The sequence below is a fragment of the Mesoplodon mirus genome, assembly GCF_964341445.2.
Source record: "Mesoplodon mirus genome assembly, chromosome: 16".
NCBI classification, from domain to species: domain Eukaryota; kingdom Metazoa; phylum Chordata; class Mammalia; order Artiodactyla; family Ziphiidae; genus Mesoplodon; species Mesoplodon mirus.
The window spans coordinates 61357750-61371845 of record NC_138992.1 but is presented as its reverse complement, the minus strand read 5'-3'; the positions used below and the strand labels follow the sequence as shown (position 1 = coordinate 61371845).

Below are 14096 nucleotides of genomic sequence, written 5' to 3'. Positions count from 1 at the left end.
ATTTGAATTCAAGCATACCACTAGTAATAGAGGAATTAATGGTAATATAAATTTAGAGCTGTAATGCTCTTAGAGGCTGTCATTTTATAGATGTGGAAACTGAGGCCCAGGAAGGCTAAATCCCTTGCCAAGGTCACCTCTGTGTCTGACCCAGGACTTTAGACTCTTGACTCCTAGACCATGGCTCTTTCCCTCACACCCTCTAACTCTGAAATATTGAATCTACATTCATAACTTGTACACTTTAAAAAATAGACCATCCACTTCTGCATATTCTTATTCCTACTGTTTCGGATGAGAAGTTGAAACTTGAAGATGTTAAATGACTTCAAAAAGACTATACATTAACAGAAGTAGAACTAGAAGTTTGTTCCCAGGCAGGAGGCTCCATCCAATAGGCCAGACTTCTCTGTCCATGTGTCCAGGTCACCACTGATCTGCTTAGGCTGGCAAATCCACCATGGCAGGGCTTTTAGGGTCATTCATCTACTCAACAAACATTTATTGAGTACTTACCATATTAAGGTGGGCACCATTCCACATCAGGAGATACAACGAGGGGTAAATTCAGTTGGGCAGCCTTGAGTGTAGGTGAGCTTTGAAAGCTTCACCTGGTATATGTGTATCTGGCGCTGGGGGTGGGTCCGGTCAGTAGACGTGTGGGTTGTGTGGAGGTGAGATAAGATATACTACTAGAGTTCAAGCGTGGTGGCTTTTTGACAGCGTCAAAAAGAATACAGCATGGTGCCCAAAGCATAGTGAGATGAGTGAGGGAAGGAATAACGACTCAGAGACAAACAACGAGCTATAATGCAGGGGTTCCGAGTAAAACACGCTCACCTCTCATGCTCATTTCCTGGTCTGCCTTTCCCTCAAGCTAGAATGTGCATTCCTGAGAGGGAAGTAGTTTCATTTGTTTATTTATTTTCTGCATTCCCAGCATACATCAGAGTGTGCTGGGCATCCAGTCAAGGGAGCTTTTAGTTATGTTAAGAGGTTAGAATGTAAGAGGAAAGTCATCCCCACAAGGCAATTTATCAATGAGTCTCGGCAAGGTGAGATGGAACTTGGGTGGTGTCTGCCAGAAACCAACAGCTGGGTTTGACTCAGTCTAAGAAATCTTTGCTTTGAGCCAGAGAGTACAATGCCCCTCCTTGTGAGACATGTATCTGTGATTGTGGAAATACAGGAACGTATCTGGGGGTGAGGATTGGAATTGAATCTTTTGGCCTGGGGAAGGGATATACATGCAAAAATGGGAAGATGGGAGGCAGGATGGTGGGTCTTCATGGGTCCAAAGTCCTCTGAAGTGAGGGTTTTTTTGACTCGCTATGTTTTTGGTTAAGAAATGCCAGAGTACCCCTGAGGTTGAAGGTACCATAATCTTATCAACAGTAATGCCATGTATTATCATGAGTCTCTGTGTCAGGTTAAGCAGTGAGATTTCAAATTTATGTCTTCAGCAGGTTTCTCTATCATCATTTTGATAGATCATTCATTTGTCCACTTATTCATTTATTTGATGTATCCATTTATCAGGTACCTATATCACGGGGGGGGAGTAGGTCGGGGGTTACTCAGAGACAAATTCACATGGGACCTTGCCATTAATGACTTCTTCGCTCCGTGTGCAAAACTGTTAGGTTTTCTACCACCCTTGCCATAATGATAACAAGTGGCCTTTAGAAATTGAAAGGTACAGAACAAACCCTGGGCAGGTGCACTGAAAACTCAACGGCAGCAGGATTTAAACACCAATCAATTGGTCTGGACCACATTTCCAAGGTCACTGGGAGTCCCGAAAACCTCCGTATAATAAGGTAAGTTTCTCATTAATCAATTTTTATTTTATGGTACAGGAAATTGGTTGAAGCTGTCCAAAAAAATCACCATTGAGAATGTTTGCTGGGCAGAAGAATACGAGGGCAACTCAGAGAGGTCACCCCGGGAAAGGGGAGGAGGCTCCTTGTCACAACCTGAAGGGTGGTGTCTCACCACTGATCTTTGGCAAGTTGTGCTGGAAAGGGCTGGTCAGAGTTCCAAAGCACAATATTATATTTCCAATTAAAATGCAAAAACCAACCTTTGTCATAAAACACATTGGCCTCAGCACTGGGAAGTGACTACAAAGCCTAGTGCTGATTGAGAAAAGCTGAAAGCAGACACTGTAATTGATAAAGGAGATAAGTCAACCTGTGTCCTTTAGAGAATAACAAGTTCCATTTTTCATCAAAAAGATCTCCTTGTGTTGAAGAAACACTCTTTCAATAAATCTACTTAATGGTTTCCCCCCAATGATATATAACATGGCAAGCGATGGCAGGCCACCCATCATTTGCATTGCTAATTCAACCCAAAGAAAACCCAAACGGTTCCCAGGAAGGGCTGCTAGCAAACTCTCTAAAGGGAAAATATCTAAAGGCTTCCCTGGGCTCTTCAAGCAGGTAGATGGGTGGGATTCTGAATAAATATCCTCTCACTAAACTTGAGATCCGATGCAAAGGTCCATCCCCTACCCACCCCGTGGCCACTCTGGCACGCTCAGCTCTGAGGGTGACTCCGTCAGATAGCTCCAGAGGCCAATGCCTCAGATACTTGGGTTGTGAGAACTGATTAGCTTTGTCTGTGCCCTGAGCTCATCCCTCTCCCACGACGGCCCTGACGGCCTTGGTGTTTTGGGGACTGTGGGCCGTGAGAGGTGGTCAGCGTTTACGGCATTTGGGAAACTGAAGATGCGTTTTAAAGATCCAGCCTGAAGTGGTGCCGGAGCCTCAGGTGCTGAAGGCCCAGGGGGAAGAAAGGGCCTGCCCCCTTCCGAGGGGATGATTTAGGGCCCTCTGTGCAGGGTGCCAGGCAGCAGACTTATTGTTCAGCTCGGCTGATCTTCGTGAACCCCAACTTTACAAATGGGCTGTTATGTCCACGAGGGCCCAGCTTTATGGAGCAAAACCTATTTCCTCCGAGGGCACCCAGCCCTCTCGATGCTGGCGGACTTCCCCACATGGGAGTCATTAAAAACAACCCTAGAGTGATTTCCTTCTGTTGCTGTTTGTTTATTGTCCAGTCGCGTGTGAGTCAGCCAGATCATGATTTGTGGTGGTTTTGCTCGTGAAATCTTACAGGAACAATGAGACGGCGTTGGCTGGTCAGGAACCCGGTTCCGAGTCACCCGGGAGGCGGCCCTGCAGTTTCGCAGAGACGGCCGGTGGCACGAGAACCCGCTAGTGTCACTGCTGTGCAGGGTGACAGGGCCGGGTGGGCAATGGCCTTTGAGATGGGTTACGCTGGGGTGGTGTTTCAGAGAGGAGAGCGGGGCAAGGAAAGAACAACACTGAGCACACTTCACACAGACACCGACCACATTTTTACTGCATTGGCTCCACGCTGGATTCCAACATGCTGGTCCAGAGCGTGGCTGGCTACAAGCTGGCAGGACCTCTACGGCTCCTCCCACAGCCACAGGCTTTCCCTTCCCCGCCATGAACGTTATTTCTCTTGATCCCACTCACTGCCCCAGGTGCAGAGGCAGTTATCAGAAAACACTTCGGATGCAAACAGTGAGTGTCTTACAACACACGGATGGGGTGGGTGCAATGTCCACTGCGAGCGTGGAATCCACAGAAATGGCTGGAGAGGCAAGACGCCTCCTTAGTGGCTAATAGGATGATGGCATTCAAAACCCACAAGTGGTTTTCGTTTTCTTTTTGAATTCCTGGAGTCTATTGAAACTAATTGTTCCTAACATTATTTCCTATTTGTAATCAAATGTCTGACCTGATTTCAACCATGTTTGTTGGCATACATCTTTGAGTGGTGTGCCTTGAAGTTATTCAGACTGATATAGGATGAAGATTACAAATATCTGCATAAAAAGAGAAACCGTGTGACTCTATATGAAGACAACGACCGTCACATTCCACAGCACATCATTGGTTAATCTTTGAATCGTCAGGCATTATTTAAAATGAGAGAGAATATAAGTGAACACAAGCCCCACGACAAAACAATCATAACAACAGAACCAAACCCAATTTCTCTATTAATCACTTAAGAATTGTACCTCTGTTTCTAACACTTTTCATTAATTGTTATTTTAAGCTCCAGTAGCAGGATCAGATCTCTGCTGCCTCTGGGCAAATGAGTTATGATCTGATCTCAAGTTCCAAGGGAAATGCTCAAAGTTTTATTTTCCCCCAGTTGAATAAACAGTACTATGTCTATTATCTCTGGTGTTAGAATAGTGTTGTCTTCACATAAGACTCAAATCATGGTATTAGTCATTCATTTCCTTGAACACAGACACCCTCATGCGTGCTGACAGGTTTATAAGGATGCGGTGGCAGCCGTAGCTCTGGGAGCTGCTAGATGACCGACCTTGATTTCTTGCAGTCCTGAGCGATGGAGCCCGGGTGTGTCTGGTTATTGTCCGCTTTCTCTCCCAGATGCTGGGCTTGTCTGGAAGATTAATACATTAACAAGAGCTGAAGGCCCGGGGTTGCACATCTTCAGACATGTTTATTAGCAGATGGCACACAGGATTCAAAGGTCACCACAAAAGTGACATTTTAAAGTGAAACAACAATATTTATGTTCAGATAGTCTACTGATGAGATCATGTGGAAATGGTTTTGATTAAATTAGCTTATAAATGGTTGCCAATCTATAGACAACTTAAAATGCCATGTCTGTTTACCAAATGTTTTTTTCTCACGCTCTCACCTTTTAAATATTAATGACCAAATGCTGTGTATTTTTTTGGGGGGGCGTTTAGGATTATTTAACCGCAGGATTCGTATATTTGGTTTTGACTTCCTAGGGTATCCAGTTTTTTTCATTCTAAAAATGTTATCTCCTGTGCGAGTTCTGAAATCTCACCTGCTATTATTTCTGCTTTGAAAGAATTTGCATTCCGCTGTTGTAAATACAATGGCTTGCAATTTCTTTAGTATAAATTGGGTCTCTGGAGAGACTTAAAGTTCAGTCTCTCAGATCAAACCTTGTGTTCAATATCATAAAAGAGGTATGAGCTGGATTTCAGAAATTCTTATTAAATCTGCGTTTTGGCTTCTGTAGCCCTCGGGAGCCACACTTTTGTGACAACGTGTGCTTGTGTTTCAGACAACAATGTGAAAAACAAAATGCAGCCAAGGGGAAGGAGCCCTCCTCTCAGCTTCTTTTTTTTTCCCCCTCTCTGTTGTGCCTACTACCTAGCAGGAATGTGAATGAAAATATTTACCTCAGAAAATGGTTTAGTCAGAGAATGCTCAACAGTCTGAAATGAGAATTCACCTTTTGCAAGTCTTGCAAACCTCCGTGGTCAGCAAAACCCACAGAAATATTTCCAGCAAAGGCATTAAAATGCAGAAATAATGATCAATCAGTAGATTAAAACTTTCACAGACATATTTACAGGAAACAAATATGACCATATAGACTGTCTCTTATTTCTTTACATTGAATTGCATTAGGAAACATTTTGTAGGGTATAGATATTATTGTCTTGAGTTTTTCACCTTATTATTATGTCTATCTTATTTTTCATACAGTTACAAAATTACAAATGTAAGAATACAACAGAAGATGTACTCACTTTTCAAGAGAACCTTTTTCAATATTCATTGCCCCTTCCATTGGATCCAATCCTTGTTCAGAAAATTGTTTCAAGGCACTTAAAGCTGCCTAAAAACGAAAACAAACACACAGACAAGCAGATTCAGTTACTGACTTTCATGTAATAAACAGGTATGTAATAGTAAAAGAAAGCTTTGATATATAGTAAAGGCTATCAGTTCCATTAGTCTAAATAAATGCTTTTCTGTATCATTTAACAAAACTACATTTAAGAGGCTGTATTATGATGAAGCAATGCATATACTATGAAGGCTTTATTTTTGTGTGTCTGGGGGAAGAGGTGGAGAGAGGAGTCTCCATAAATCTCATGCCTTATCCATAATTTTGTAAAATCACAATGTTTTATCCGCAAATGTAGAAAACACCTAGTAGAAGCCTGTCATTCTTTGATGATGAGTTTTGCATCATTTCTCCTCACGTTACTGAAACTCCACATTGTCTTCCTCCAGATGTGAGAACATCAGATTTTTTTCCAGCTTTCCAAAGTTAGCATAAATGTATTGTTCAATTTCATAGACATGTAGCCTCAAGCAAGTCACAGAATGTGAGCCCAGAAATGGACCAAATACACCCTTGCATACTGAGGGGATGGTATGATGGTATCCTGTGAGGAGAGAGAAAATTTGCGCTCCATGGGGCCCTGGGAAGGCAGGCCTGGCCGCGGCAGAGCCTCCTGTGGTGTGGATATGCTGGGGATGCGGGATGCAATGTGGATGCGTGGGATGCTGAAGGGTGTTGACAGGCTGGTGGAGCCTCGCTGAATAGCTGGGAGGCACCAAAAAATGTGATGCTGATAAGATCTGCATAAGTTGTTGACGCTCTAGTGCGCGGTCCAAATTGTTATTTCTTTGAATAAGAATTTGGTTCTTCATCCCCTCCCCAAACCCCAGCACTTCTCAGGTCAATTAGAAGAGCTTTGTTGTGTCTGAGATAGGTGTGAGCTGGCCAAAGTTGTTTGCATCTTGGAGATCCTGCTGGGTCACATTTTGGTCATCTGTAACTTCTCAACTGCCTCTGACAAAGAGCGAACTCTGCCAGTTGCTCAAACTTTTATCTGCCAGGGGCCCCTTTTGGGTAGCTGAGTGCATGATCTCTTCTACATCTCTTTTTTGTTTGTTTGTTTTTTGCGGTACACGGGCCTCTCACTGTTGTGGCCTCTCCTGCTGCGGAGCACAGGCTCCGGACGTGCAGTCTCAGCGGCCATGGCTCACGGGCCCAGCCGCTCCACAGCATGTGGGATCTTCCCAGACCGGGGCACGAACCCGTGTCCCCTGCACCGGCAGAGTCCGCTGCGCCACCAGAGAAGCCCCTCTTCTACATCTCTTTATGCGTAATATATCTTTTTGGTTTTGAGTTTTCAGCTAATAGGCTTTATTTTTTTTAGGGCAGTTTTAAGTTTGCAGAAAAAATGGAGCAGGGAGAGTTCCCATATACCCTCTCCCACTCCACCCTCTACACTGTTTCCCCTATTATTAACATCCTGCATTCCCGAGGTACATTTGTTACAACTGATGAAATATCGATATATTATCATTAACTGAAGTTCAGAGTCTACAAGTCTGTGTTGTACATTCTATGGATTTTGACAAATGTATAATGTCACATGTCCACCATTACAGTATCATATGGAATAATTTTATTGCCCTAAAAATCCACTGTGCTTCAGCTGTTCACCCCTCCTCTCTTTCCCCCAATCCCTGGCAACCCCTAGTATTTTTTTTTTAATCTCTATAGTTTTGTCTTTTTCGAAATTCATACAGCTGGAATCACACAGTATGCAGCACTTTCAGATTGGCTTCTTTCACTAAGCAATATGCATTTAAAGTTCCTCTATTCTCTATGTCTTTTCATCTCATCTCTTTTTCACTGCTGAATATACTCCATTGCGTGGATGTACCATAGTTTCTTTATCCTTTTATACCTATTGAGGGACATCCCGGTTGCTTCCAGTTTTTGGCAATTATGAATAAAACTGCTATCAATATCTGTGGGCAGATTTTTGTGTAATATTTTTCCTCTCTTCTCTCTCTGTCGTTCTATCTTTTAAATCTCAACCCCTATATTCAACCAAAAAGAAAAAAATATATCCTTTCCTTTTTTTTTTTAGGCTACGTCTTCCTTTCAGATCTCTAAGCTGGTCTCCCCAGTTCAGACGTGCTAATTTGAATGCTCACTCACGCCTGCAGCCCCAGCCCGGGCGGGCAGGGGGAGGCCGTGCTTGGGCTCTCTGTTTCATCATTATCTCTTTGAACCCGGAGTCCTGTGGGGATGTCAGTGCCCTACCCCACTACCCCTGATCTTGGTACAGGCTCCTACTATACAGCAGCTGGTGTAGGCTGTAGTGGCAGGTAAGCACTAACATCGGTTGCGTAGGAGCAATGTGGCCATCTCACTGGGCACTGTTATTGGTTGAATTGTGTCCCCCCCCATATTCATATGTTGAAGTCCTAAACCCCCATACTCAGAATATGGCCTTATTTGGAAATAGGGTGACTGCTGATATAATTAAGATGAAGTCATGCTAGATTAGGGTGTGGCCTGATCCATTATGACCAATGTCCTTATAAAAAGGGGAAATTCAGAAACAGAAACCCACACAGGGAGAACACCGTGTGAAGAAGAAGGCGTAATTGGAGTGATGCAACAGAAGGCAAGGAATGCCAAAGACTGCCAGCAAACCACCAGAAACTAGGAGAGAGGCATGGAACAGATTTCTCCCTCATAGCTCTCAGAAGGAACCAACCCTGCCAACACTTTGATCTTGGTCTTCTAACTTCCAGAACTGTGAGACAATAAATTCCTGTTGAATTTTTTTTTTTTTTTTGCGGTACGTGGGTTTCTCACTGCTGCGGCCTCTCCCACTGCGGAGCACAGGCTCCGGATGCGCAGGCTCAGTGGCCATGGCTCACGCTCCGTGGCATGTGGGATCTTCCCGGACCGGGGCACGAACCCGTGTCCCCTGCATCGGCAGGCGGACTCTCAACCACTGTGCCACCAGGGAAGCCCCCTGTTGAATTTATTGTTGGTGGTCCTTGGTTATGGAGGCCCTAGCAAATGAATACAGGTACATCATCATTCCTAGTTAAGGAGAGTAGAACCTCCTTCTCCTCTCTCTGATGTTTCCTTATATTCTCTTTTTATTATAAAAATAGTTTTTCATTACAGAAAAATCATAATATGTAGGCAAGCAAAAAGAATGTGAAAATATTCACAGTCTTACCCACCACTCACAACTTGGTGTACATCTTTCCATACCCTTTTCTATCCCCTCCCCATGTGTACACTCTCTAACCTGGATCATATCCTAACACTGTTCTAGAACCTGCTCTTGTCATTGAACGTGAGCAGTTCTCCACCTCAACAGAAACATTTCAGCAGCATCATGTTGCAGGACTGCACAGTGTCTCACTGACTTCATGTGCCTTTCTGTATTTAGCCAATCCCTAGTGTTGGACATTGAGGCCACAACCACTTTTTAAGCTGTTATTAACACTGCACCAAGCTTCTTAATGGTTAAAAATCTTTGAGTACGTTCTCAATAATTTCCTTGGGATCAATTCCTAGAAACTGAATTTCTGGGCCAAAGGGTGTGCACATTTGTAAAGATCTGATATCAACTTCTCCCTGCCCTCCGGGAGGTCGTACTCACCAGCACTCTGAGACACATCTGCTTCTCTAGGTGCTTTCGTAATCACCCCTCAGAACCACTCTGTGGATCACTGGAGCGAACCAGTTGTGTCACTTTACAGCCCCACTTTATTTTTCATTTGTCCATCCCTACCATTGACCTCATTCACTAGACTTGGCTTCGAGTGAAGTTTGGTTGCTTTCAAAAGTTAAATTCACCCTCAAAAGACTCAGATTTGGACACGTTTCCGCCTAAAAGAAAGTAATTCGCAGAGATATTTGATTCTTATTAAATTCAGTTAGATGACCTCTGAGGTCCTTTCAAGTCCTGAAACGCTGAGGAAGCTGGGCAGCCTTCCCGGGTGACTTGGCTGAGAATGGTCCCGTGGGTATCCACATCCTTGTCGGCTCGTCACGTGAACCTGAGCGCTGCAGTCCCGCCTTCTGTGCGCGTGCGCGGAGGTGGGAGCCCGGCCCGCTCGCTACTAACCTGTAAAGACCAGTCCGAGCCGGACCTCTCCAGGTAGCCCAGCTTCGTAGGGTAGGCGAACGAACAGAGAGTTCTTTGTATATTCAACAATTTTTTTTTTTTTTTTTTTTTTTTTTTTTTGCTGTACGTGAGCCTCTCACTGTTGTGGCCTCTCCCGTTGTGGAGCACAGGCTCCGGACGCGCAGGCTCAGTGGCCATGGCTCACGGGCCCAGCCGCTCCGCGGCATGTGGGATCTTCCCAGACCGGGGCACGAACCCGCGTCCCCTGCACCGGCAGGCGGACCCTCAACCACTGTGCCACCAGAGAAGCCCTATATTCAACAATTTTGAACAAATGAACAACTATTTTGTTCTGATCCGTTAATATGTGAATTAATGGTAGGAGTGATGATTTTTATCCATTTCTTCCCAAATGGATTATTATAGACGACTATTTCAGTGCCTTCTATAATAGTCTATCTGCAACGTGGTTGGTACTGCTGAACGAGACTTTTGAGTGCTCCAGGGCTTCTTGGTCCTGTTTTATTCCCAATAAGGCCAAAACGACAACCAAAACGAAATCGTTTTCTGAAAATCGCTTATAGGCTACTTGTAGCCCAGTTTCACTAGCTGCTTTGGAAATACTTGTTGCCTGAATACCAGGAACCAAATGTCTTACTGCACCGAGTCCAGGACCCAGTGACACCTGTTCGCATCCACCCAAAAAGAGATGCACATATGAGATGAAGGCGAGGTCTCGGGGAGCAGGTTGGGTGTTTTAGCTCTTGCAAAATCTCCTGGATGATTTAATCAATGTGACAGGCAGGTCCCCAAGCGCTGTCAAGATGATTGTCGTTGCTCCAGGCACGTCCTACCAGCTGGAATGGCGGAATGCTCTTTCACTCGATGCCATGAAGGACTTTCAGAATTCTTGTGTGGCTGCTTCCCTCCAAAGGTATGTTTAAAAGCTTCCAAATAGGGCTTCCCTAGTGGCGCAGTGGTTGAGAGTCTGCCTGCCGATGCAGGGGACACGGGTTCGTGCCCCGGTCCGGGAGGATCCCACATGCCACAGAGCGGCTGGGCCCGTGAGCCATGGCCGCTGAGCCTGCGCGTCCGGAGCCTGTGCTCCGCAGCGGGAGAGGCCGCAACAGTGAGAGGCCCACGTACACGGAAAAAAAAAAAAAAAAAAAGCTTCCAAATAACATTCCCTTAACTGTCTGATGAGATAATTCAGCCCACATCTTATTGATAAGCCTGAATACAATCGCTTATAAATATGAGAGGACTTCTTTCTACTTTATAAAAGGGAATGAAGACACTTTATCTTCTCTGTAAATAGCAATCGCTGCCATTTGATGAGCATCCCTCTGCCACAGCCATGAGACCGGGTCCCTTACCTGCGTGACCTCAGGTGTTACCACAGCTCTGCAAGATAGGTCCTTCCCATGAGGAATTCAGCAACCTACTCGAGGTCACACGGCTAGTAAGTGGCGGAGCAGAGAGAGATGTGAACCCAGCCCACATCCTTGGTCACATCACTTTATTTCCTTCAAACGTAAAATCTGCTCACATTCAGCCTAGGCAACTCCACCACAACTCCTTTTAATATCATTATTTCAAAATCACTCCTATAACCTCCTCTATATGAGTATTTCTATTGATTATTTTCCATGATAATGAATTGAGGTAAGCTCATGAAATGATCTCCATTTTCTAGAGAAGGGCTTTATTACCTTGTACGGAATCACACAGTTTCCAGTTTCCAGCTTTTCTGGGGTCCCTGGGTTGACTTCTGAGACCTCATTTGGCACTTCTATAACACTTTCAGTTTGGTTAAAACTAAATTGCTGGGCTTCCCTGGTGGCGCAGTGGTTGAGAGTCCGCCTGCCGATGCAAGGGACACGGGTTCGTGCCCCGGTCCGGGAAGATACCACATGCCACAGAGCGGCTGGGCCCGTGAGCCATGGCCACTGAGCCTGCGCATCTGGAGCCTGTGCTCCGCAACGGGAGAGGCCACAACAGTGAGAAGCCCGCGTACCGCAAAAAAAAAAACCAAACAAAACAAAACTAAATTGCTATAGCAATTATTTCATCACTTAGAATGACCCAAAGGCCATAATTCCTTGCCTTCCCTCCCGTCGTTCTCAGAAGAGTTCATCTGTCACCTTCCTGTGGTGGCTGGGAGGAGGGAGAAACGAGATGCAGTGTCTGCCTGGGATTGTGGGGTGGAGGCTACCCACTGAGAGGAGGTGATGGGACTGCAAAGGTGAAACAGAGAGAGAAAGAGGGCTTGGCTGTGCTTTAGAGGGAGAGATAAGCCAAACGTGTTCAGGGAAGTCGAGATGGGCAGGGGCTGCCAACCAGGCACTGCTCTGACAGGTACGAATAGAGCCCTGGCCCCGCTGCTTCCTCCCAGCTCCTCAGGAGCTCCACGAGGAATCAGGGGCTCTCCTTCCACTCCCAGCCCCACTCATCGACCACTACTTCCCCTGAAAGGACACTTTACCGAGTAAGAAAGTCCATGGAGTGAGACGGGTTTGCTTCGCCTTCTACAGCAAAACGCCCACAACAATAGGCTAATGCAGCAACCCCAAAATAGCCACATAACGTTTAGCACGACCCAAATATCGGTCATTTCAAAGAACAACATACAACAGAGTAGCATTTCGAACAAAAACTAAAATTGAACAGTCCACAAAAATGTTTTACTGTGTTCATCCAAATCTGTCCAGAAGATGGTAAACAAAATCCTTATGTTTAAACTACCTGAGCTGAATAAGCTGTTACTTGCTAGAGGCCAGTTGCTTTACAAAAAATTAAGAACACGTTATAAATATGTGATGTAATATTAAAGGACACTTTGGAGTGAGCAAAAAATCAAATAGCCTTCATTTGGGGAGACATAGTTGAAGTCCGATTAGAAGCAAGTTCATACACACACACACACACACACACACACACACACTGGAATATTACTCAGCCATAAAAAAGAATGGAATAATGCCATTTGCAGCAACGTGGATGGACCTAGAGATGATCATACTAAGTGAAGTAAGTCAGAAAGAGAAAGACAAATACCACATGATATCACTTACATGTGGAATCTAAAAAAAATGATAGAAATGAACTTATTTACAAAACAGAAACAGACTCACAGACATAGGAAACAGATTTACGGTTACCAAAGGGGACAGTGTGTGGTGGTGGGGGGAGATGAGTTAGGAGTCTGGGATTAACATACACACACTACATAAAATAGGTAAATGACAAGGACCTACTGCATAGCCCAGGGAACTGTACTCAATAACCTATAATGGAAAAGAATCTGAAAAATAATATATATATATACATATATGTATGTATAACTGAATCACTTTGCTGTACACTTGAAACTAACATAACATTGTAAATTAACTATACTTAAATAAAACATTTTTAAAAAGAAGCAATTTCTACCTTGTCCATTACTGAGATGGTAAAGAGATAAAAGATGTTCAGCTCCTGCAGCCTGCAGGTCACCCTCTCAGCACAGACAATTTGCCATGTGATAAATGTAAACTAACCTTGGGGAGTCGTGGGGAGGAGGTAAATCTGGGTTCCTTAATGAACAACATCCTGAATGATGCTTAAACCCAAGTTGTATAACTTCCCACACACTGTGGATTCGAGAATTTCAAAGATACACTAACATAAGTACCCAGAACCCTCCATATGGCTTTGACCATAAACAAACAGACAACTATATGATTTCATTTCCAAGGTCAGAAAATGTTTTCCTAGCAAATCAAAACAAACTCACTCAGCATCCTTTTGTATGTTACCACAGTCTACCAACTGGAATCTTAAACTTTAGCTTTATGATAATTGATATGTTCTGGGACTTTTTTTTTTTTTAAGGTATATCCAAGGCAATAGATGTAGCTTTGTTTGAAAGGAGAAAAATTTTTTAAGTGTTTTAAAGAAGTGGATGACATTTCCTTTTCTTATTCCTGTCTTTTCAGCTCAACACTTGTATCCATTTGTGTGTGTGTGTTTCCCTTAGAGGAGGGCATCTGCATAGATACATAGAAGTATTTTTGTCCCCCAAAGATTTTACAACTGTTTTGGGAATAACGCCCCACAGGTTCTAAAACAGATGTCGCTGCCATTTCGTGTATCGCTTGTTTTGTGCGTAGTTATAGCAATGCCAGAAACATGATGCCAATAAGATACTTTCCATGCCTGTTTGTTGGTCTTGGTTCACACGTGTGTGTGTGTGTGTGTGTGTGTGTCCACAGGATGGGGGTGAGCCTTTCCAGCCATTTCTGCAATTTCTAACTTTTCTCTTGTCGATCAGCAATTTAGCAAACTGTGTTGAAACCAGTGCCTA

General features: G+C 44.2%; 1 protein-coding gene across 7 annotated transcripts in view; it reads right to left on the bottom strand.

Annotated features, from left to right (window-relative positions):
* Positions 1 to 3345: 3345 nt before the first annotated feature.
* The window catches only part of STAU2 (staufen double-stranded RNA binding protein 2), a 301499-nt gene continuing 290748 nt past the window's right edge, over positions 3346 to 14096 (bottom strand). For all 7 annotated transcript variants that reach the window (XM_082601330.1, XM_082601329.1, XM_082601327.1 and 4 more), the window contains 2 exons: positions 5591 to 5679; positions 3346 to 4455 (listed from right to left, as the gene is read on the bottom strand). In XM_082601330.1, coding sequence (XP_082457456.1) covers positions 4362 to 4455; positions 5591 to 5679 — 183 coding nt within the window. In that variant the 3' untranslated portion in view covers positions 3346 to 4361. The remainder of the gene's footprint in view (positions 4456 to 5590; positions 5680 to 14096) is intronic.